The 25,664-nt window shown below is 44.4% G+C and overlaps 1 protein-coding gene across 1 annotated transcript in view; it reads left to right on the top strand.

The window, feature by feature from the left end:
• Positions 1–25,664, top strand: part of LOC146170703 (maternal embryonic leucine zipper kinase-like) — a gene marked incomplete at its 3' end in the record, with an annotated part of 114,332 nt that overhangs the window by 38,036 nt on the left and 50,632 nt on the right. Inside the window, exons 8-11 of the mRNA XM_084586837.1 lie at positions 2,403–2,570; positions 3,822–3,908; positions 8,133–8,237; positions 12,050–12,347. Of these exons, the coding sequence (XP_084442963.1) occupies positions 2,403–2,570; positions 3,822–3,908; positions 8,133–8,237; positions 12,050–12,347 (658 nt within the window). The remainder of the gene's footprint in view (positions 1–2,402; positions 2,571–3,821; positions 3,909–8,132; positions 8,238–12,049; positions 12,348–25,664) is intronic.

Here is a 25,664-nt window from a genome sequence, read left to right as displayed (position 1 = left end):
CTTTGCGTTTTCGGTTTGTTCTTGGATGAAAGCGGGATGCGATACGGCGCCATGTCCTAAAAACCGCATTTTTACGCGGCGTTTCCCAAATGACACTACATGTACATGTCTGGAATTATCGCGCACGGCCCCGGGCTCGCATGCTATGTCCCCCCATCCCAACCCCCTCTGCGAAGCGATCGAGGGTCATGACCCCCTGACTCCTTCGAAATTTACGCTTCTGTGTGATAGCGTTTTTCTGTTACTTGAATTAGATTACATTGTTCTGTTGTCTAATATGCCGTATATGCCTCATGCCTTCCATCTGCGGCTGGTTAGAAGTTAGAACCTCCTCCTTCCTCATGCGCTGTGTAAATGTATTTGATCACTCTGTCTCCTTCAAACACATGGCGTGTGAACCGATGGGCAGGTTTGCCCGGTAAACTATGGCAGTGGTTATTTTCCTTCCTCCTCGAAGTTTCGGTTTTGATTGGCATGCTTAGGGCACTGCAAGAATTGTTCTTTGCACTTTTCACAGCCTTTGGTTTCCATGTGCAGTGCATATCTTAATCTCCCCAACTGTCGGAACAAATACCAGACGGCTCGCCAGTGATACGCTACAGCATGAACGCAGCCCCGTCATTTATTTAAGTGCATTGTTAGCTTCGAAAAATTCGGATTGCTAAATGATCAACGCGGCTTGACACTGCCGAAAACAGACGCAGATAAGAATAGTTTGCGCCTACTTTGACTCGCTGTAACGTTGTCATAGATCGAAAATAATGAAAAATAACTAAAATATTCAAACTGCTGAGCATGAGGTTGAGGGTGAGGGAGGGCAAATGAGATGAGGGTGAGGGTGAGTGAGGACCAGCAATATTTTTTAAGTGAGGATGAGGGCGAGGGAGGGCGAATAATTTTTTTAAGTGAGGGTGAGGGAGGGCTGCCGATTGTAAATTGAGGGCGAGGGAGGAAAGGCGAAAATGAGGGCATTTGCCCACCTCTGGTCATGCATGGACAGCGCCGAGGATGAAATGCTTTTGGCCATCGAAAGTGACAAGGAGTGGCAACGGTGATAAGTGTTGACAATTTTGTCGGCTTGATAGGGAAGCGGTGAATGGGGCGGTGGTTTTGTTTACTTCGTCATGGCAATAGAGTGGTTCATAATAAAGGTTAGTTGTTCCAAGTCAGAAGCTTCATTTCTTTATCGAAACATAAAAATCTGGTGTGCGTACTGATGACTGTTTTGCTGGTCAGGTTGGGAAAGGAGGACAGAATGGTGGGTCATTTTACTTCATGATGGCATTAGAGCAGTTCACAATAAAGATTAGTTTCAAATCACAAGAAGCTTCATTTCTTGTATTACTTTCTTGGTGTGCATGGCAGTTGGAGGTGTTGAACTGCACGCATCACAACAAGCAAATATGTTTAATGAGCTGTGACTGCTAAAACTTTTAATGCGACAGTACTGAAGGGTTCACTCTGCAGAAAGTCTTAGTGAGCGACACCTCATTTGAGCAAGCTTTACAGACCATGCTGCTTCATCCACAGGGTTTAGACCATAGTTTCAGTTAAACATGTTTATTTTACTTTGTACCAACTGGCAATTGATGAATACCCCTGTCAAGCAATAATTTTGATGTGACCCATGACTATGCTGTCAAAGGAAAAGCATAGCTGTCGTAAAGGCAGCCCAAAGTTGAAAGGAGCATTTTGCTATTTTGTTGTCAGTGCTAATATATGGGGCTTACGTCGAGTCAGCTGAAACTAAAATCCTGATTGTTGTTTAAGACTAGTGTAAGAAATGCAGGACATGGTGAAAGCATATTTTTTTCTGTAGGTGCTATTGTTGCAAGGTCTGGTTGCACTAGCCTTGTGCAGGGTATTGCGAGGGCCAATAGATGGGTCTGAACATCATTTTTTTACTTGTCAGTTTTTACTGCTAGGATGTTTTTGTTGATCAATGGCAAACAACTGTTTTCCATTTAAGCCACAGCTTGTATACCTTTTAAATAACTTTTACCTTTGTGAATGTTATTTTGAGATAACTGCTGATATTTATTGATATGAATAGGGATGACTTTGGTGTGCAAGAGAAGGTAGCTGACCTCTCCTCAATTTCTGCTTATTAACCAGCACATCCTTTCTACAGGAGCCATGAGGATATTAGCTCTTAAAATAATGCTTGGCTTTATCTTGGGTACCATTAGAGAATTTAGATTTCATGACTCTTGACGAAATGGGTAATCGAGCTTTTACCTCAGCAGATAGAAGTTGGGGTGTTATCTAAATAGGAGACAAGTTTCCCAGTGCTCAGATGTTATTTTGGCTGCTTTGTCAAATTTCATTCATCTTAATGACTCTTTAGATAGTGCATGAGACAGAGAAGGAAAAAGTGGAACATTCTCTGGGCCTATTTGCAGCTTGGTGATTATGAGTGCCCCGAGTGGCTCTCTCAGAGCAGCAGGCAACTGTTGTCCCAAATGATGGCTGTCATCCCTGAGAGGCGAATTCCCATCACACAGCTTGTCAACCACCCATGGCTAGTTGCAGGCTATGGATGTCCAGTCAGCGTCAACAGCACCTACCTAGTAAGTACCTGGCCTAATGTTTTTTTCTTCCCTGCCTTTGTATGTATGCTTTGCAAGGCATGCAAGTGCTCTAAGGGCATTTGCATGACCTTTGTTTTTGCGTGTCTGACATTTAATGTCTGAAAAGTTAAAACACTGTTTTGACTTAATTTGCTTCCTTATGCTAACAGTGGTTACCATGAAAGATAGTCTTACCTAAGTTCTCATTATTTCTTTAGATTGCCTACCTAACAGCGTGCTGTGCAACCCAGATTTCATGCATTTTGCTAAAGATCTGTGAAAGAGATCCTGCAAGACTATGCGCGCATGATGCTGGCTGTAGATAGCCAGATTTTGTGTTCTAACTTCAAGCACAGTTGCGCACTGAGTGCATTCTTGTTGTGTCTGTATTTCGCAGAGCAGAAAATATTTTGTTGTCTTGCAACTTACTGGTCGTGTGGGACAATGCTGGCAATTGCAAGAGATGAACTGGAAAAGGTGCCGTTTCAGAGATGTCAGTATTACTGTTTTACTTATGTACACGAGGGAGCATTCCTTTGCCCAGGATACTGCTTCTGCGTGTTTTTTTTTTTTCCACAAGCTGACAGTACTTGAAAGATTGCTTCACACTTTTTCTAAGAAAGTGAAATGAAGGGCTGTGTTTCTCAGAACATTATTGGGCATTATCAGCTATCACTTCGCTCATGAGCCAGAAGCCACATCAAATAAATTTTTTTTTATTCCAGAAATAGTTGAGTACAAAATGATGCGTCATCAATTTTTTTTTTTTTTAATGTGTCCGAGCTTGTGCTCTTGCAATCTTATTTTTTTAAGCATAAGGATTAAAACAGAGCAGTTAGTATCATTTTATTTTTGTCTTGGGTACTTTTTATAGCGTGACAAATTTTTTTGCTGGACCGTGTCCTATTTACTAGGTGTCATTGTTCTTTCAGCTTGTAAACTTATGTTATTAGAAAATCTTGTTTTAATAACTTATTGTCACATACCATTGCTTATAATTTCTCATGGAAGTGCCACTGTTTGGGTTCAGGAAATGGCTTATGACTATCCTTTAGAACTGTGCCGACACTGGTAATATCTTGCAAGGAAGGCTTAAATTACACTGTCAAGTTATATTAGACGTTGGGCAAGTACTATACGAAACATTGCATAGCACCCCATTTTAAATGTTGCATGTAAGTACCCCACACTGTGTTATTGTTTAAAAACTTGTTTTTACTTTCTTCCAACCGTTTTTTATCGTTTTATTAGCTCTCTGTTCTCGATGATGAAGCAGTTACAGAACTGGCAGTGAGTTGCGGTCGCTCCAAGAGTTCTGTTGCTATGGAGATTTCTGAGGTGCGTATGTCTGAACTGAATGAAATCAATGCATGTCTAGTTGCCTGTGAAAAAAAAAGTATGGTGTTTTTTATTTGTAAGAAAAGGCACAGGTTGACCACTCGTTGACTGGTCCAATGTTTTTTCCTCTCTGCCTTTGCATGTATGCTTTGTAACGCACACAATTGCTATAAGGGTATTTAGATGTTTCAGTAAGATGTGTTGTCGGCCTAGTTGGTGCAGTACTTCAGACATTTTAAGTTGCGCGAACAAAGACACACGCAAGACAGGATACAGGACGAGCACAAACTGCCAGCTGTTTATTGGAAAGAAAGAAGGACGTATATTTAAACCCTCGGCCACTCAGGCGTTTATAGCCCCTTCGCACTCACCCTACCCGGTATCAAAATTCATCAATGACAAGCCTAGGCACGTATGTTTAAACACAAGGTTAGCGATAAATAAACGATACAGATCTTAACAACAGTCAATCGTAGCAAAGCAGTGGCAAGACTTGAAGCAAAAGCAGTCTAAACCAAACAACGTAGAAATTAGAACACACAACAAGGTAAAAACCAAAGGTAACTAGCAATAAAAGCAAAGCAGTCATAGCCCTCGTAGCCAAAGCAGTGTCACATAATGAAGCAAAAGCAACGTGCCAGAAATTATACTTGCAGCAAATTTAAATTACCCGCGAAAAATTGTTCACCTCGTACGCCCTTATTTAAGCATGTACGAAGCCACTGATTTGCAAAACTGCGCTTAATAATGGACCTAGAACAAAAACAATGCGGCAAAAATATTTTCCTCTCGTCGTCGGGGACAGTTTACGAGAAAGTGGTCTTCAGAAAGCGCATACAGTCGAACCCGGATATATCGAATTTTGGGTTATATCGAACTCACGGAATATCCCTTTGAAAATCCCATGTAAAAGTATAGGATAGTATATCGAACTCGATTTCACCGGTCGTTCAATATATCGAACTCTGCACCACGCACTGGAAAGTGTGCCTTTCCCAAAGAGGATCGCATCACATCAGCCACGCACGGAAGTAATGAGAGGGGACAGTTCGGCTAGGGCAGCACCGCGCCCATTCCCTAAAGACGCGTGCATTTGCGGTTATCGTTTTCCACGCACGTGATGTTTGCAAGCCATGTGCGTGAATGAAGCAGAGAGAACCGGTGGGAACGAGAGGGGAAAAACGCGACAGAGCGAAGCGCAAGGGTGTGCCAATGGTGTGCCCATTCTTTTGCCGAGCTATCTCTCTCCTTCCTCTTTCCCAGCCTTCGTTCGCAGTAGCACGCGCTACGCATGCGCCAAGCCAGCTAAGCCCGTTTTCAGACAGAACGTCGGACGCTTTCTCCAGCGTGTGTTGTGAACCCTCTGCGGGCGGCGGCTGCCGTGGCTATGGCGCCTGCAGAAGAAGCGGCAGACTATTTTCACGTCTTAATTGATTGTCATTATTTAATTAACTGTGATTAAAAATTGAACTTAAGCTATAGCATCAAGTCACATATCATTGGATAGCAGCTTATACAGAGTACGATTTCACTGCACTAATTGCAGGTTTTAATTAATTGTGATTAAGAATTGAACTCTAGGCTACAATTTCAAGCCATATATCAATGGATAGCTTTTATCAAGTAGGACTGCAATACACTAATTGCCAGACTTTGTTGACACTTGTTAATTAGTTAATTGTGATTAACTGTAGAACTTCAGACTACAATGTCAAGTCATATATCACGAGACAGCTTATGCTAAAGACAATTCCAGTACAGTAATTACCGGTCTTAATTAATATACATTAATTGGTTATTTATAATTAACATTTCAGCTTGTCTACAAATTTGCGAAGTCGTATATCACGGGATAGCTTATATAGAATATGATTGCAACACCCTAGTTCTTAATGGTAATTATAGCTGTTAATTAGTTAATTGTGAGCAACAATTGAACTTCAGCCTCCAATGGCATATCACTGGAGGGCTTATGTCGAGTACGATTCCAGTATGCAAGTTGCTGGTCTTACTTAATAGCTGTTAATTAGTTAATTGTGATCAGCATTTAAAATTTAGGCTACAGCTTGAAGTCATATCATGGGATAGCTATTATTGAGTGGGATTGCAGCACACTCATTGTTGGCCTTTGTTGATTACCCTCAGTCAGCTAATCACTGCTAACAAAAATATGAATCATGAGTCATGCTTATGAGTGAGTTGCGACTGCACAATTTTTAGACTCCCCTCGTTAGAGTAGGCTACTTTTTAAGTGGTGTCATATGCTATGTTGCATGTGACTAAGAGTCATAAATTATGCTTATTACTACCAGTCATGATACAGGTAATTGTTTTGCAGACTCCACACTTGCAGTATATGCTACTTTTCAAAAAGCTTAATCATGCTACCTTGCATTATGATTGCGAGTCACGAGCTATTACTGAATCCCCCTTTTTCCAAGTTTTCATTTTTCCAATTAGTTCAATTAATTGATCAATTACACACTATTAATGAGCAAAACCAAGCATTCAATTTTCACTCTGAGCATTTTGACACCTATGAAACTTCATTTATGAATTTTCATTTTTTCAATTGTTTCAATTACCTAATTGATCAATTATGCTCTCGAAATTTTCTTATTTATCCCCATCAAGCATTGTTTTTCATTTTGCGCATTCTGACATCTTTGATTTTCTGTTTTGTAATATGCTCTAAATTTTATTAATTAGCATCGTCAAGCATTGGCTTTACATTCTGAGCATTTTGACACCTTAATTTCCCCTTTTTCAATTTTTCATTTTCTTTCAGTTATTTCAATTGATTAATTGAAGAATGACATTCTAAATTTTCTAAATTAGCATCATCAAGCATTGGCTTTACACTGAGCATTTTTACACCTTCGGACCCCATTTTTCAATTTATTTTTTCATTCCTAAATCATCAAGTAATTACCCTTGCTTAACTGTCATCGCTTATCACACACCAATCAATCACTAGCGCCACAAATTACCATGGTAGAATTTTTACGCAGCCCCCGATTATTTCCAACATGCTGTGCAGACACTACTACTACTGCTACTACTATTATTATTACTACGGCAATGGCTTTTCGACCAAACGAGCTGTTAAGCTATCACTTGATATTCAGAGCAGTGCACAACTAAAATTTCAGGCAGTGAGCAGCGAAGGAAATGTAGACTGCCGCATTATACGAGCGCCAACTCTGTCCTGCATGCAGGGGGCCCGGCTGCGCTGATTCAGTTAGGGACCAAAATGGCGCCGCTAGCTCAACTGGCAACACTGGTTTTTAGCAGGTGGCAGCAAGTGCCCCTTCAAAAGAAAGCACCACCCTAAGCCGGGTGTTGCGGCGCAACATGTAGGCTCCTTAATGGGCTGCTGATCGAACCGCCATCTCGTAGGGCTTAGACGAACTAGGGGACTTTATCTGACACCGGCGCAGCCCGCTTTGCCCCCTCCTATATATTTTGCACTGTGCCGTGAATTCACCCAGTCGCCAGTCATTCATAAGCTACTGCAGCTATATTTGTGTTTATGTAGTTGAGTTCAGAGGGACCTATTTTATTCCTCGCATAACATGAATACAGTTGCTGTGGCCTCATGCAGAGCACAGTTGTTATCTCAGTCACTTTGAGAACTAGTTAAAATTGGTAACTTGTACCTTAAGGGGTAAGTGATGGGTGTTTTTATTTTTGTGTTCTGATGCCTGGTAATTGTCTAAGCTGTATAGTATTTTAGTGGGATTCAGCTTTCCTAATTTGTCAAAAATAATTCTCTTGTTTCTGTGTACATGTAATAGCTTGTTTTAGGAAAGCTTGCTTGCTATTTCTTGCATGGCTTATTACGTCTTTACGCAGGTGTCCTCTTCAGACTGTATGCAAAGTTTGCTAAAAGCTCAGTATAAAAGTTATAAAGGAATAGTATCTTCTATATACCCGAAAAAAAAAAAAAAAAAAAAGAGATTAACCCAATAGGTCACGTAGAAGGCTTCCAAATTTCTTCTTAACATGGTGCATCCATGGCATGTCCCTTGAAGGTGCACTGCTGGTCTAAATAATATGAAATTTTTTTGATATCTAAAGGACACTGTGTTCTCGTCATGGTGATGCAACCCATATCTTGGCACCATCGAAAAGCTGCTTTTTAAGTTTCAAGGCTATGTTGCATGTTACACTCCTCTTCAATTGTCTGTTTTGAAAAGTGTTCTTTTTTTTATTTTTTTGCAGTGGAAGTATGACTACATGACTGCCACTTATCTGTTGCTTGTTCTAAAGAAGAGTCGAGGCAAGGTCATGAGGCTTGCATTCCCAGATTTCTACCCCAGAGAAAGAGTATGTACCCGTAATAATTTGCTTATTCAAAATCTGTCGCTAAAGGTTGATAAAACAGTTCTTGTCGCTATTGTATTGAAGCTGTGGCCAAAGACATGTCGAAAGGATGCATAACACTTTTCTCCCCGGATGAGTCAATTTTCAAACTCTGACCCATCTGACATATCACAAGACTTTTTTTCAAGCTCAGTATCGTGGATATGGCAGTGTGTTTTGATCCACTGTTAGTCATAACAGGACGCGTTCACGTGCAAGCAATACAGTTTGGGCTCCCAAGGGCATGACAAAAACTGTGTCTTACAATTGGTTGTACACTGGTTGGCACAAGTTGTTAAGTTGCAGTGTTTAAAAAATTATTCCTGGCTATTTCGATGCATAATTTTCTGCCACATGCTGAATTCCTGCGCCGCACCTCCGGCACCGAATTCTGCCACTCGTGTGTGTCAATGGCTGAGCGAGGTCCATTTGATTGGCTTACATTAACCTTGAATCTACGGAAGCACTTGTCTAATCTTCCCAAACGATGTTGCTGTTTCTCTGGAAGTGGGGTGTTCACGCTTCTTGCTTTTTAGTTGCTCATTTATACATTGCACTGTAGCATGTCCTTGACTTGGTACACTTACCAGCCTGGTCATTGCCACTGTACCAGCATAGGCCTCTGGTAGGTTTGACATGCGTTTTGGCATAACTGTGAGGCAGAATCAGGAAAGAAGACTTAATAATGGACATTTCATTTGCTCTCTTTGCAATAAATAAAAGCTAGCATAACATTCCTTACAGATTATGTTGTTCTGCACTGTGAGGTGCAAGTTGTGTCAGCTACAGATGCTCGATTCCCAGTACATATACTGTAAAAACAGGCTAAATTGAACTTGAACGAGCCGATAAACAAATAAAATTATTCAAGGCTTTATTTATTTAATGACCTCAAAAGACTAATAAGAACCACTTACTTTAGAGTAAATCTATTTGGTAAAAGTCTGGACAGTGGCCGCCTGGTTTTTTAGCTAGCATGTCCATCACTGCTTTGTCGCATGCATACTGTTGAGAGCGTCAAAACATAACTGCTTGAAAATGGCAGTGGCCCCATCATCTTTTACGGTGCGAACCGATAGTGGCAGTGCCCCCTTGCAACCAGCCTGCGTCGCATGTGAAGAGGTTTCATCGCAAAGCACGTGGATGGCACCCGTCAAGCACGCAGTTGTGGCGCAAGGGAAGACCCATGTGGATGAAAGCGAGTGAAATGTGCAGTGCTACCAAAGGCCGCCTGAAACAGCACGTTACTTGACTCAGTTGGTTGGCTGATTCGCGGCCGACAGCCACCTTCGCCGCAGGCTGACGGAAAGCTTGTAAAGGCGAAACCGAAGCTAAGTGGCTGGACTACTCTTGAAGACGAGATCATTCGTTTTTCGTTATGCCCCCTGTTATGCGCACGTCAGAGATGTGCCGTTGAGTACAGAAGCTGAAGTTCAGGTTTCAGTATGGTTGTTTTGATGGCCACTCACCACACCAACGCTTATAACTATTTCCATCAAAATTTCTTAATTTGCAGGTGTTGAATTAAAGAGCTCTTAGTAGCTAGCCTTGGAGATCACGCAAAACAGGAAGGCAGCCGCTGCCATGGCCGCTGCAGTGGTCATGGTGCCAGTTTAATTATGCGCATTCCCCGTGGCTTTCCCCTCTCTGCGCATTTTGGAACGTGATTCCATTCTCTCAACGGTAGGGTCCTCTGAGCAGCGTCACCTGGCGACAGATAGTGGAAATATTGTAAAAATGAATAAGAGTGCATATAAAGTCTGCCGCGCTCGCTGCTTCAGTGGCGCAATGGATTGACATTACTTACCTCAGCACTGGGCGAATAAAAAATGTGTTCGAATCTTGTAAGTGCACATTTCTTTCCGGATTTTTTTTAAATCGCTACGTTAAATTAAGCTACTAATATCTCGCCTGGGGTGTGTTCCCCTTTAAATTGCATTATGTGATGTTTTTAATTCTTAATAGCTGCAAAACCAGCCGTCAACAGAGCCACAAAGTGACGGCATGACAACGGTTTACACTATTCAATTGCCTTACCGTAATCATTTTCTGCCTTCAGTGAGTGTATATTACCTTTAGGTTGCGTTCAGAGACACCTCTCGGTAACAATCGCCGCTTAACCCGCTGAGAGGCAACCAGTGAAGAGAAAGAAGTTGCGGGACCCTACCATTGAGGAGATGGAATTACGCCATTTGGGAGCCAACGCAGCTTTATGACTGGGCCAGTCTATTATAGGAGTGTTTCTGTGGTCAAGTGCCAGGTCACTCAGGTGTGGTGGCGTTTAGTTTGAATTATCTGTGGCAGAACTGACTCACTTTCGAATTAATGGGCTCTTTTATTTACAGACTTTTATGGAGCTTGGCTGGACCAAGTACTACTGTCTGAGTTATTAAAGCTCGACTTAGTGAGCTTTCAGGGCACCTGCATTTCAGAGGTTGGTCCGGTATTACGGATGGGGCCATTGCTAGCAATAGCTTACTTAAAGTGTGAGCATATCAAGGTGGCATATAACGAGACTGTTTACTAAGTGCGAAGCAAAAGCAGTTTAATGCATATCTGTGCTAGTTGTGTCATTTCAATCTGGGCAGGTGACAATGACATCCTCATGACGCGTAACAGGGAGTGAAGAATCCAATCTGCATCGTGGTGGGAATGCCTGGATGTTAGGATGGGCGATATTTTCTTTGCTCCTCCTCAAAAGTCTTGAAAACTGAGCTCCATGTATGTGTAGCAAGCAGAATGCAGGCATTCATTAGACATGAGTTTAGCTTAGGCCTAGAGTGATGTCCGCCATAACTTTAATGAGACTTCACTGGTGGCATCAGATGTATTTTTAGATACTTTGCTCAGCTACGTTTGTTTTTGAGCTAGTTTGTTCATGTTTTCAAGGTGGAATCCTTTTTTAGCACAACACGTAAGGGTGACAAGACAAGCGCTGACCCACAACTGTTTATTCAGAAAGATTACACTTACATATATGTACATTTCGGTAATCATTTCACCATCATATCACAGGTCGTCGTATCACTTGACGACCCGTATATGAATTGTGCTAGCGGGGTTGTGTACGAACTGCCGCTTTCATGTGGCTAAGTGTACTTTGGCCAAACGAGCAAATGTGTAAATGATAGGGCATGTCAGCACGTGGGATCAGTCGTAAACAGTGCCAGTCTACATCTATCAAAACACCGTAAACCTTGCAAATCTCAACCAACGTTCACCAATATAACAATATTAAGCAGAAGTCGTGACACTCTGGCTTGCAAACTACTGGAAACCTTTTACATCACAAAAACTGCTGATATGCGTATCAGCAACACTTCTGTGTGCTTGAAGCAAAAGGAATTTTTCTTGACCACACGTTTGTAAGATGGCGAGCTGTGATGTGACGATCAAATAATTACTGAAGCGTGTATATCGTGTATATGTACGCACATTCTTTTTTATTAAACAGTTGTGAGTTAGCATCGGTCTTGTTCCCCTTATGTTTTGGGCTAAAACGGATTCCATCTTGAAAAATTAGACACCTTGTTATTTGAAAGCTTGCATTTTAGTACAAATGTACTAGTAATGTGTGTGTTCAGTTTATGGTAATTGAGCAGTATACATTTTGATGGAGGAGGAGGTAAAAGTAGCATACAGAAACAGCTAAGATACCACTACGTGGGCTTGTCTATTTTATGGAATATCTTATGTTGCGCATTTTGATGTATAGCACAAAGAAAAGTGAATTGCTTTGCAAGGGAAGTGCACAAACAAGCCTCTTCATGCCACAGATGTCATGCTCCCGCAAACTGGCCCTGGAGGAACCTGCCCAAGTGGCATCACCTATATCACCTCTGCGCAACTCCCTTGAAAATGGCCTGGACAATGCCCAGCTCCTGACGCTAGGCAGCCCACTCAAGGATGCCGCCAATGGCACCTATGCTCGTGACTTGGAACCATCAGCCACAAAAGAGCAGCCCAGTACGGCTGTCACACCAGACTTGTACAGCAGTGACAAAGAGAACTTTGCCCAGCCTCGGGTCCCAACGCCAAGACGGAAAGCTCAGAAAGCCACCCAGGAGGCAGCAGGTAGGCTATTCAACCACTGCATAGGAGTAGGCATGTGCATGCACTTACGAGCGACAAAGGGGCTGTTTATACATTCCTGCGACAGTTACTGGGACTGTGGCAAGATGGTTTCGTTAGTGGTCCACGAGTTGAATAATTGATTATGAGGCAGCACATATAGGCAGGAAGAGGGAAAAGCGCTGAACTTACAACTAAATTTTATTCAGGAGCTCGTGAGAATAAATACGAAACAACTTCAACGAAAAGACAACAAGCAGTCATGGGCAGAATCGAAGATACATGTATCTTCGATATACTATCTATAGATACATTTTGTGTATCGGTATTAGGTATCGTGTGCTGAAAATGAAAGTATCGGAGTATTGGAAATACATTTTTGAAGTATCGTGTATTTTGAAGGTACTGGATACTACAGAAAACTTCGAATATTGAAACCACTGTGAGGGTTGACGGTGCTCGCTCAGACGGCAGTACATGTGGCCCTGAAACACGGCTTGTATTACCACCTGAGTTCCCTACAAATGCCCCGGCCCCTCAGCGTCAACCACATTTCCAGATTCCCTTTCTTTAAAACTAAAGCAGGCAAAGGTAAGTAGGTGCTCACGAGGTGCTTTACTTTTGATAACCAAGTGCGTAGCACGAAGCTGCTAAGCCTTTAGCAGACGCGCAGAGAGATATGAGCAGAGCAGAGACACAAGGCGAACACTCAATAGGGATCTCGCACTCTGCTGTACCCGCTCTTCCCGCTCTTCCCACCCTTAGCCATCCGCCCCCTGTCTCTGCAGTGTTTAATTCTCGTCAAGCAGTGCCCTCGGTGGGCTGTCGAACGCAGTAACTTATGCACAACCCAAAACCCCTGTGCTCCGTGTGCAGGCTCTGCTAGACGGCAAGAAAACAAGCTTTTAAGGCCTCAGTCCACCACGACGCAGTCGGCTAACCACGTTCTTGTAGTTATGGTGTTTGATGGAAAACAAATCCATCTTTTGTAACTGCACAGGGAACAGGCTTCCACTATACTTTTTTTCTGGAAAAAATATTACGTCCAAAATTTTATGAAATGCACGACATGAAAGCTATGAATGCAATTTTCCAGCACAGTTCAAATAGCAAATTATGCGTTGTCAATGTTTTTGCGAAAAACATTTGAGCAAACCTTGAATAAAACTTGTAAAAATATCTCTATGTTAAAGAAACAAAACAAAAAAATCGTATTAGCCACTTTCTGTTAAACAGCCAGTCGTAGCTCTCTTACGATGCTAGTGAACCTCGAGTTTCCCAACTACCTCCAGGATGCTTTAGTTAACGCTGCTACGGTTCACTCTTACATACTGATAAGAGGCATCTTCATTGCGGCGTACTCGTGTGCGTTTGCAGAGAGGATTTTCTCATTTGCGTCGCTTTTAGCACGCCCTCATCGCGCTCTTCCCGGACTAAATAACGTTCAGCCATTTTTTTTTGCTTACATTCTAGCTTTTAACATTATGCAGAGCTTCAAAAGTTTATTATCGCGCTAATGGCAATATAACTGCTCAGTTCCCCAAATGCACGCAGGTTGCACCTTTGTATTTGTATGTATAGCCAAGTACTCTCAGGTCGGTTCACATGAAGAGCATTGTAGTTTCAAGAACTATTTCGCTAGGCTGCTTGTGGAAGCAATCGCTTAACTGTAACCATGGTTTCAATTCAATGTGAAGTTCTGCAAGGACTGCTGCTCAAACAGTAAATCCGTACTGGCATATTCGTTAAGCTTTTTCAGAAAAACTGCGCTATAGGACTGCTCTAAGGATTCCAGAAAGCATGGTATAATTTCCTAATATTAGCTAATCGTAGTAGAATCTCGTTACAAGAGACATGGTTACAAGAGACACTCGGTTATAAGAGACCTTTGAAAATGGTTTGGTTGGCTTTCGTATGTTTGCCATGTTAACAACATTGCATACAAGAGACATGGTTACAAGAGACACTGTTACTAAGGGCAACTTTTGCAGGTCCCTAAAGTAACTTCTTCACTATTTATAAGAGACACAACACAGGTACACTCATGCAATGCAGCTGACTGGTACCAACTTGTATGTGCGGCAGTTTAGATTCCTTTAACTAAATTTTGTTCCATATCAGTGTCATTTTTTTTTGCAGTTGTCAGGAACCGAGGAGGGCCTCCTCTTCACTGGGAAGTCAAAATGTCCTTATTGTTTCAGTCACATGTCAAAATGCCCCTGTTGTTTCACTCACACAGGAATGTAATGACAGTGGCTAAATAAGGACATTTTGACTTTCCAGTCAAGAGGAGGCACTCCTTCTTGGTTCCTGGCATATTGCAACAAAACAGGACACTAATATGGAACAGAATTTAGTTAAGGGAATCTAAACTGCCGCACATACGAGTTGGTAGGAATTCTTTGGTTACAAAAGACATCTTTTTCGGGTCCCTTGAGTGTCTCTTGTAACGAGGTTTTACTTACCACCTTTATTATGTTAGGATTTCAGTGATGTAATGAAGTATCGACGATACAGTACCAAGTATCTGTATCGAAACTCGATTTCGATCCTGTATCTTGTATCGGCATCGGAAATGCAATTTTGCAAGGTATCGAGTATCGGTTTCGAAGTATCTTGCCCAGCCCTGACAACAAGGTCGGATAAGATGTGGACCCTCCGGCATCCTTAATCACGGGTTACCTACACGCATCAAGGAAATGCAACTCTGCACATCAAGGAAACCTGCAGTTGCACCTGCAGCTTTCATACATTCACCTCCTTTAATTTCATTGCATTCTAAAAACTCTTCAGTTTCCCTTTAAGGGCCACTCAGTACGTTTTTTGAACATTTTGAGTTGATTTGTCACATCATATTCCACCAACTTTCCTCTCTCCAACACACAAACAACTTTAAAAATACCGGGTGGAACAATCTTAAACAGTGAAAAGAAGCAAACCAGAACTCAACCTGCAGCCAAGGACAATGTTTCAAGCAGCATAGTGATGCCACAAACATTACTTTAAAACAAAAAAAAAAAACACTTGTGCATATGTTGAATGGCTGTTACATTAATTGAAAAATGATGAATAAGTTCATAGAGTGCTAGAAACAACCTAATACCAATCTCAAAATTTTATGAAGTAATAATGCTCATAATGTTTGCGTTGTTGAAAATGCAGCGCGACCCATAGAAATCATCTCAACTAAGCGCACAGGAACGGCAATCTTTAAAATTTATTTGCACTGGAATGACATGGCAGCTAGTAAATTTCATTAGCATAAGGTAATCTCAAAAAGCTCCAGGCTGCCCTTTAAAGAGTTCTTAACAGGGATGACTATGCGGCTCCATTTGCTCCATTCTGCTCCAAAATGCTTTACCCTGCTCCACCCTGCTCCAAAACGCAATATATTGTTGCAAAGTTGCTCCAAATCAATCGCCTCGATGTTCTGCTATCATATTTAGTGAAACACGGGTTTTTCTGCACAGTGGGTTATTAGCATGGCCTACAAAAATGGCCGTGATCCGATGCAATTCTATTAAACGACCGTGAGAAGCACATCATGGCGGTATCTTATCAAAACTTCAAGGTGGGCTTGTTGGTTCATAGTTATTAAAAGGATTTGCAGCGCTAAAGAACGACACAGAGAACAAGTACATAGCATCTTCCTGTGCTTGTTCTCTGTGTCGTCCTTTAGCGCTGCAAATCCTTTCAATAATCATGGCGGTGGCATGCTGCAAGTTGTGTGTACACGCCACAGGGGCGCTGTAGTTGAAACGATGGAAGCACACTAGTGGCAGAGTTATAACACATCTCATGCTGGGCCTAATGCGTATAAAATTTTCATAAACTAGAAGAGTGTAGAGAATAATAAATGTTTGTTCGCAACTAAGTTTAAAACAAGCCACAAGCAATTGGACGGAATTAATTGCAAAAAAAAAAAAAAACGTTCTGTGCGCTTGGCATACTGCTTCTCAGCCCTTCGACCTGCCGGTGCTGAAAGAAGTGAAAGCAGTGAACAAAGTAGTCACCACGAGCTACCTGGAGCCATTAGGAAACTTATTTGGCAACAGAGAACTGCGCGAGTTGTTTTGTTGGTTCTGCTGTGAAAACAAGCAGGTACTTCACCATCAGATTTTGCTCTTTATTGACTGCAAACTTGTCAAACCTATGTCAGATAAAAGCATACTTGAAACGTTAATGGGGTGACTTCACGAAGGTGGCAGTGAGTAGAAACGTTCTCAAGAGTGTTGGAAAGCCGTAGAGGACCTGTCGCTAATATATTGTTACTTAGCTGTATTCGCTAGTCATGCTGAGGAGGATGAAGTGAAACAGACTCGCAGAAGACGACGACGCTGAGGGTGGTGATATTGGTGCTGCCTTTAGCTGTCGGACTGAATATCTTCCCCGTAACATCTCTTGGTGGAGGTGAATCCGTTCGATCCCCTGTGACAAGCTGGATCTGCGTAGCGGCCGCCACGTCGGTACAACCACAATGACTACAAACGACGCTACCTCTACGACCGCCGTACCTGCTGTCATCATGGCCCACCCCCGGGACCCCGGAACCTTCTGAGGGAATGACAACGTTGATGTGGACGACTGGCTAGCCCTATACGAACACGTGAGCAAGCACAACAGGTGGGATCCCACACTCATGCTCGCGAATGTTATCTTTTACCTGGCTGGGACTGCGCGGATGTGGTTTGAAACCCATGAAGATGACCTAACATCTTGGAATATCTGTAAACAGAAGCTTCACGATCTGTTCGGAAAGCCTATTGGTCGCCACCTCGCCGCCAAGAAAGCGCTTGCGTCTCACACTCAAACATCAGCGAAGTCTTACCTCACATCCAAGACGTCCTATCTCTCTGTCGTAAAGTCGACCAAGGCATGCCTGGAGAGGATAAAGGTGGCCCTATAGTAAAAGGCATTGCCAATGATGCCTTCAACCTCCTGTTGTGCAGAGATTGTTCCACCGTGGACTCTGTGCTACAGGTGTGCCGACGTTTCGAGCAAGTGAAACAGAGGCGCATATATCACCGTTTCGACCGGCTGTCGAACACGGCTGCTAGCTCGTCCTGTATCGATCTTCAGACTCCTCGACTGCCTGCTAACGAAAGTACTTTGACACGCATCGTCCGTCAAGAGCTTGAGGCAATGACTCCCGCAGCCTCACTACCGCAGACGCAAGACAACACCCTGGCTACTATATCCCTCATTCAGGCTGTTGTTCGCCAAGAGGCTGCGAATATGGGCCTCCCTTCTGCCAGCACCACCGACACCGTGAATTCTGCACGTGCCCCTCCAGTGATTGCTGCTGCCTCATCCAGCGCCGGTTTCTCACCCCGATATCGCTACCGCAATCCAAATTAATGGCGTACCCATGACAATCGCCCCATCTGTTTTACTTGTTCACGCGTTGGCCACATTTGCTGTCACTGCCGTAGCCGCTGGTACACGCCATCTCGTCAGTTCACCTACGTTGACCGCCGCGGAGACTATGCCTTTCGACATTCCTCACCTCGCCCCAACCAGACCCGTGTTGACCCCTGTGCCACTGTCTGTACTGCTCACCGTCCCCGCAAGCATGATGTTCGCGTTCTCCTGTTCCTCGCCGCAGTTCATCACCGTCCTATTCTGGCCACTTACTGGAAAACTAGCCAATGCAGGTCCTGGAGGTGACGCTGCATTTATGACCTGGACCGAAAAACCTCTGCTGGTCCCTGCCCTACAAAATAGCCGTATTGACGTCCTTGTGGATGGAGTTCCCGTTTCTTCTTTCATTGACACAGGTGCCCAACTGTTCGTTCTCGGCTCCTTAATTCGCCGTCGCCTCAAGAAAGTTCTTACGCCAGCCGTCTCGCCCACAATTCGCGTCTCGAATGGTAGCCCTGCTGCAGTGGTTGGCATGTGTACGGCACAAGTCACCATTGCTGGCCATCATGCCCCAGTGTTGTTCACTGTCCAACACAAATGCCCCCCACGATGTTATCCTTGGCATTGACTTTTTAACAGCTCATTCTGCCCTCATTGACTGCTCTACCAGCCTACTTCGCTTGGACCTTCCACTCTGCTCTGAAGACCCCTCCTGCTGAACCCGCCTTCGATCAGCACAGTTCTACCACCTTCCTCCTGAAACTGCCGTTTACATCCCTATGTCGCCATTCCCACCCGTTCCAGACGATGACTACCGTATTTACTCGCATAATGATCGCACTTTTTTTTTTAAAATACTGACGCAAATTTCGGGGTGCAATCATTACGCGGGGTAAATTTTCTACAAAAAAGTTTTGAGCACCGAAAACGCAAACAAGTTGCAGGTCAGACGTCTTAGAACATATATCTCGATTACAACCAAAAATAAAAGCTGAGTAAGGCTTACCTTCGCAATAAACACGCACATTGTATAAGCATCACATGAACTGCACACTGCCCATTTATTTTTTCTCGTTCAGTACTCTAATCCGAGTCTGAATCCTCGCCATCCTCACTTTCGTTGCTGCACGACTCATCATCGGAAATGGCAGTGTCGTCGCTGGGAGCATCTTCATAGTCTTACAGAAAGTCATCTTCCGTTCCATCCAAAGCGTTAGATATGCCTGTCTTCTTAAAACTCTTAGCCACTACCTCGTCGGGGATACTGCTCCATGCTTCTGTGATCCACGAGCACAGCATCTCCACGGATGGCCTTCTAATCTTTTCGCTCGGCGTCAAATCATGCTGGCCCATCGCCATCCACTCAGCATAAAGTCGTCGAACGTTGTCCTTGAACAGTTTTTTCAAAGACACGTCGAGAGGCTGCAGCAGCGAAGTCAGGCCGCCAGGAATGACTGCAACGTCCGTGCACAGCTCTTTCAGCTTGGCACGCACACTGTCCAGAAGGTGAGCCCTAAAACTGTCCAAAACCAGAAGCGAGGGAAGCAGAAATGCTCCTGGTCTTCTTCCCCAAACAGTCTTGATCCAGTCGACCATCAGGTCTGCAGTCATCCACCCTTTCATCTGTGCACATATATGGATGCCACGGGGAAAGTTTCCCTTCGGAATAGTCTTCTGTTTGAAGATCACGTATGGTGGCAGCTTCCGCCCGTCGGCCGTCACAGCAAGCATGACTGTGCATCGCTGTTTTTCTGCGCCAGACGTCTTCACGAGGACGCTCCGAGCTTTCTTCTCGTTCACAGTTGTATTCCGGGGCATGTCGAACGTCAGTGGAGTTTGATCGGCGTTTCCAATTTGCGACATGAGGTAACCGCATTTTTCGCGAAGCCTAGTGACGAAGTGATGGAAGTCTATCACTTTGCTTTCATACGCAGCTGGGAGCCGCTGGCACAACGACGTTCGCCGCCTCAGGGAAAGTCCATTCCGTCGCATAAAGCGAGTCGTCCAACCGGAGCTAGCGCGGAAATCCTTTGCGGCGATTCCCAGCTTCCTGGCAGTTGTGCGCGCCTGCGTCTGTATCATTTCTAATGACACTGCACAACCATCCTTGCGCAGGTCCCTCACGTATTCTAGGACCGCCTCCTCAACACGAGGGAACTTGCCCGTTTTGGGTCCACGGAAAGCCCGCCGTGTCTTGTTTGTAGCCATCAGCTTCTCGCGCTGCTTCTTCCAGTAGCGTATCCTCATTTCGTCCACGCCGAAATGCCTACCAGCAGCGCGGTTGCCATGCTCCAGTGCATAGTCGACAGCCTTGAGCTTGAACGCGGCGGTGTAACTGGCATACCGCCCCATGGTGAATTGGCGTAAACTCGCACAAAAACACAAAGCACGCTACGACGCTGCCGAATTGCAAAATGGCGAACGCCGCAAAGCATGGAATCATGGGAACTCCAACGTTACTAGACTAGGTTGGGAACTCGTCGGAATGCATTCGCTGCGGGATGACTGCAGATCAACCACCAGGCGGCTCCATGTTTGGGTGCGATCATTACGCGGGGAATTTAAAAAATGGAATTTTGACCTCAAAATTCAGGGGTGCGATCATTACGCGAGTGCGATCATTATGCGAGTAAATACGGTATCTCGCGTGCCCCATTACTGATATCCTGCTGCAGCGGCACTTCACCCTTCCTCATCTAGGTAATTGTGCACATCTCCCAGAATCGCACCACTCTCCCTGTCCTTAACTTCAGCTTGTCAACTCAAGTTCTGCTCGAGGGAATTTCTCTAGCCGCATTGTCCCTGATGACCGATTGTGCAATTTCAGCTCTTACTACAGATAATCCAACTGCCGTCCCTACAACCATTCCCTCGTCCTCCACATCGCACCCTGATTCTCTTACCAGCATGATTGCAGCTGATCTCCAACCTGAATTCGCCGCCCAGTTACACAAGCTTTTGCTCATTTACAGTGACCTTTTTGACTTTGGTACCCGCCCTTTGGGCCAAACTACAGTTGTCAGCCACCGCATTGACACCAGTGACGCCAGCCCTATTCACAGGCGGCCTTATCGTGTTTCGCTTGCCGAGCGACGTGTCATTCAAACGGAGGTCGAGAAGAGGTTAGCGAACGACATATTTGAGCCTTCCAGTAGCCCCTGGGCATCCCCTGTCGGGTTGGTCAAGAAGAAAAATAACAGTTGGAGATTCTGCGTTGACTACTGCCATTTGAATAAGATAACCAAAAAAGATGTCTATCCTCTTCTGCGTATCGACAATGTGCTTGATTGTTTGCATGGAGCCAGCTACTTTTCGTCCATCGACCTTCGTTCCGGCTACTGGCAGATCTTGCTCGACGAGAGAGACCGTGAAAAAACAGCATTCATCACCCCTGACGGCCTCTACCAATTTAAAGTAATGCTCAATAACACGGAAAGTTGAGCTAGTTGGTGCATATTTTTAAGGAATAACAGCGTGGAGACGAAGGACAAGGAAGAAGACAACACCTGCGCTGGTGTTGTCTTCTTCCTTGTCCTTCGTCTCCGCACTGTTATTCCTTAAAAAAAATTAAAGTAATGCCTTTTGGCCTTTGCAATGCCCCAGCAACCTTCGAACTCATGATGGACTCTTTGCTCAGAGGCTTCAAGTGGACCATTTGTTTGTGTTATCTTGACGGCGTAATTGTTTTCTTCTCTACATTTGACAGCCATCTCCTTCGCCTATCTACAATCCTTGCGCTTTTTCGCCGCGCTGGACTTCAACTAAACTCCAAGAAGTGCAGCTTTGGTCACCGAGAAATCAAAGTCCTCGGTCACTTGGTTAATGCTTCCGGCGTTCAGCCTGACCCTGACAAGATATGTGCTGTCAGAGATTTTCCCGCTCCGTGTTCATCTAGCGACGCTCGAAGCTTTATTGGCCTATGTTTCTATTTTCAATGATTCGTCCTGAACTTCGCAGCTCTTGCTCGTCCGCTCACCCAACTCCTCAAGAAAAACGTTTCATTGTATTGGGGGCCTGAACAAGTTGCAGCTTTCTCGGAGCTTATTGCTGCTCTAACTACTCCACCAGTCTTGGCTCATTTCAACCCATCCGCCAATACTGAACTCCGCACCGACACAAGTGGCCATGGAATAAGAGCTATACTCGCTCAGCGACAACACAGCCGTACAAGGGTGATTGCATATGCCAGCAGCCTTCTATCAACGCCTGAACACAATTATTCTATCACAGAGCGAAAATGCCTGGTGCTTGTTTGGGCTATTAAAACATTTCGTCCTTATTTGTTTGGCCGCCCATTTACAGTCATAACAGATCATCATGCCTTGTGTTGGCTTACCTCTCTCAAAGATCCTGCTTGCCGTTTGGGGCGCTAGGCGCTACAATTGCAAGAATGTACCTTTTCCGTCGTCTACAAGTCTGGCCGACTTCACCAAGATGCAGACTGCTTGCCGCATCATCTTGTTGACTCCCCTAGCCCTACCGACTCTGACGATGACGCATGTGTCTTGTCTGTCTGGGCCTTTTCTAACATTGCCAACGAACAGCGCTTGGATCCTTCACTGCATTCCATTATCCGCCGTCTTACCTCTTAACGCCCTGATCCATCTCTTGCCTTGTTTGTACTCGACGATAGCACCCTATACCGACGTAATATGCGACCAGATGACACAGACCTTTTGCTCGCCGTTACCCAACACCTGTGTTCCACCATCCTTGAATAGTTCCATGATGCTCCCACGGCTGGCCACCTGGGTGTCTCTCGCACATACGACAGTCTGCGCCGATGTTTCTATTGGCTGGGGCTCTACCGCTCCGTCCAGCAGTACATTGCCGCATGTGAATTGTGTCAGCATGGGAAGAAGCCCACAATTTTGCCTTCAGGTCATTTGCATCCGATCCTCATACCTACTGACCCGTTTTCCCGTGTAGGTGTTGACCTTCTTGGCCCCTTCCCAATTTCTGCCTCTGGGAACAAATGGATAGCCGTCGCCACCGATTACGCTACGTGGTATGCTGTTACCCGAGCCATCCCGACCAGCTGCGCCACAGACTAACTGACCGTGGCCACTGCTTCCTGCCGCGAGTGGTTGATGAAATTCTCTGTTCATGCTCCATCCGCCACAGATTCACCACCGCCTATCACCCCCAGACGAACGGCCGCACGGAACGTCTAAACCGTACCCTCACAGACATGCTGGCCATGTATGTGTCTGACGACCACCGGGATTGGGACGTTCATCTCCCCTTTGTGACATTTGCCTACAATTCATCTGTCCATCCTACAGCTGGATACTCTCCATATTATGTGTTATTTGGCCGACACCCGTTACTGCCCTTCGACACCTCATTACCTGCGGCAGACGCCACCAGTATTTACGCCAGTGATGCCGTCGCTCGCGCTCATGATGCCCGCCGGATAGCTCGTGCCAGGCTCTCTGCATTCCAAGATTCCCAAAAGTTCCGTTACGACAGTCGCCACCAGGATGTCTACTATACACCTGGATCTCTTGTCTTGCTGTGGCTCCCGTGCCGACGAGTTGACTTGTGTGAAAAACTTTTGCCTCGTTACACAGGCGCTTACTGTGTTTTGCGCCCCGCGACTGACATCACATACGAAGTTGAATCTGTTTACCCGAAGTCCTTGTCCACAGCGCCAGCCTCCGAAATAGTGCATGTGTCCCGTTTGTTGCCCTATTATGCATATTCTGTTTAGCTAACGTAGAACGCACCTGGACTGTGCTTTTCACGAGGGGGGGTTAGTGTCACTTAGCGGTATTCGCTGGTCGTGCTGAGGATGATGAAGTGAGACAGACAAGCAGAAGACGATGACGCTGAGGGTGGTGAGATCGGTGCTGCCTGTGGACAGCTATCGGACTGGATATTTTCCCCCTAACAATATATTGAAATTGAGGACGCCTCAGCATCGCTAAAATGTGAGGAGCCACGGGGAGAAAGCCATCAAGGAGGAATTGGGAGGAGGAAAAGGCTGCCCTCAAGTGCCGTCTATACTCCCTCTGGCCAGGAATTTATCAGTAGGGGTGTAGGATCAAAAATGATATGCACAAGATAGGGAGCAGAAATGTGTACTGCTCATTGATGTGAACTTCTTACTAATGGTGGTGCTTGAGTGCATCAAAGTGGTCTACTCCATATCTGAATATCTCAAGTCAGAATAAAAAGCTTTCAGTCAAACTTAAAGTTCAAGTATGAAGTGTAGAAGCAAGCATTCTGTTTGCTGCTAGACTGTTCAAGCTTCTGCCGAGGTCAGCTCTGTTATCTTAAGCATCTGTACATATTTTGTCTGACTTGTGTGCGTAGTCAGCAAAGCAATGAACGTTGAATAGAAAGGAATGAAAATGGATATTTGTATCGGTCAGGAATAGAAAACCACACTTATTAAAAGCATTTGGCCTTAGAAATATGCTCCAAAACTCGTTTACTGCTTTAAAGATGCTCTAAAATGCTTGAGCCTTCTTCACCTTTGAATTAACCAAGTTAGCTAGTGGGGGCTGAATGAAGCATTGGCACATGAAAATAGATGCCCAGTAGACTTTCTTCAGGTGTACCCATTTAAGCTGGAAAAGACCATTTGCAGCTGAATTTCCAGCTGGAGCTTGGCTGAAGGTGTAAATTCATTGCAGCTGAACAGCATTCCAGCTTCGAGCTGAACATGATTTCCAGTTCCATAATCCAGCAGGAAATAAGTGCACTTTCTTTTTCTTTTTCTTTTTCTTTTTTTTTTTTTTTTTCCTGGATCTCCATTGGCTGTGTGTGCATGCGAGTGGTTTTCCAGCCTTCTGTGCCACTGCAGTCTAGCTTGGAAGGACCGAAACGAAAGTGTAATTCCACGGCACATATAGTCCTAATGAGGATGGTGATAAGCCCGAGAAGTTTAGACTTTACCCCTCTTCACCACTCACCAACAGAGCCACCCCTCGTAATTATAGGATAGGTGGCAGAGGAATAAAGCAGCAGAAAGGCATTGTGTCAGCGACTAAGGCTTTGGTCTTCAATCTTCATGAGTCTTCATGGGTTAAAAATACTCTGTTGCCAAGGATGACAGTTATGAACAAGGAGTATGTGCTACGTGTATGTACAGTGTGCTTATGTGTGCTCCTTGTTAGTCTGTGTTGTCTTCACTCAAATGCCAATTTTCAAGGACCAGAAAAGTATTAATTGGCCTTTCACGAGAATCAGCTGATTGCAGCTTTTCTCTAGAAAGGGTACAAAAAAAGAATTCCTTTCTTGTGAATGAGAATTTGGGAAGGAGTTGCTGTGACACTTTAGCACTGGCAGCTAACGTTCTCAAAACACATCACATTTGGCAGCTCAAACTCGTAAATTATATTTAATAGTGGTTTAGGCTGCATGTCAAAATTGTAGCAAAAAAAATCGGAGCCTTATCGGTATGTCTATGATTTTGCCACCACATGCTTGTCTGCTAGAAACTAATCTTCTGCGTCAAAAAAAAAAGAGAGAAAAAAGCAAACAAATACATCAAAATATATTATGGTACCGGCTGGTACTGCTATTGCCATTGCTTTCCAGCGGAAGGGCAAAAAGTCTGGCTGTATTTCAGCCACCTTTTTGTTCCCGTGTCCTTAAGAGCAATTTCTTACATTGCCTGCTTGCCATGACGCTGTGCAATTTTTAATCGTGGTTAGCATACTTATCTCTCTCCAAAAAAAGTGCTGTCTTGTGTGGCTATTTGTACTTTCCACCCTTAATGCAACCTGTTATGTTTTGGGAAAGAAGCCATCTGCTTGGCTTGGCTTGGTTTGTTAGTACAGTTATGGCATGGGCTGCCAATTAATACCAGGGGCAGCGTGGTCACTGATATTGTCACCTTACGCGAACTAGTACACGTGAGCACCGTTAGAGCCGCCAGGCTTTTTTGTTTCTGTATATACTAGACTTCCTTTAGGGCGGACTTGAAGGGACCAGAAAATATGTTGGTCT

The sequence above is a fragment of the Amblyomma maculatum genome, unplaced genomic scaffold (genome assembly GCF_055883805.1).
Source record: "Amblyomma maculatum isolate TAMU_Amacu unplaced genomic scaffold, ASM5588380v1 scaffold_64, whole genome shotgun sequence".
In the NCBI taxonomy this organism is placed as follows: Eukaryota; Metazoa; Arthropoda; class Arachnida; order Ixodida; family Ixodidae; genus Amblyomma; species Amblyomma maculatum.
This window is presented reverse-complemented; position numbering and strand designations above follow the sequence as displayed.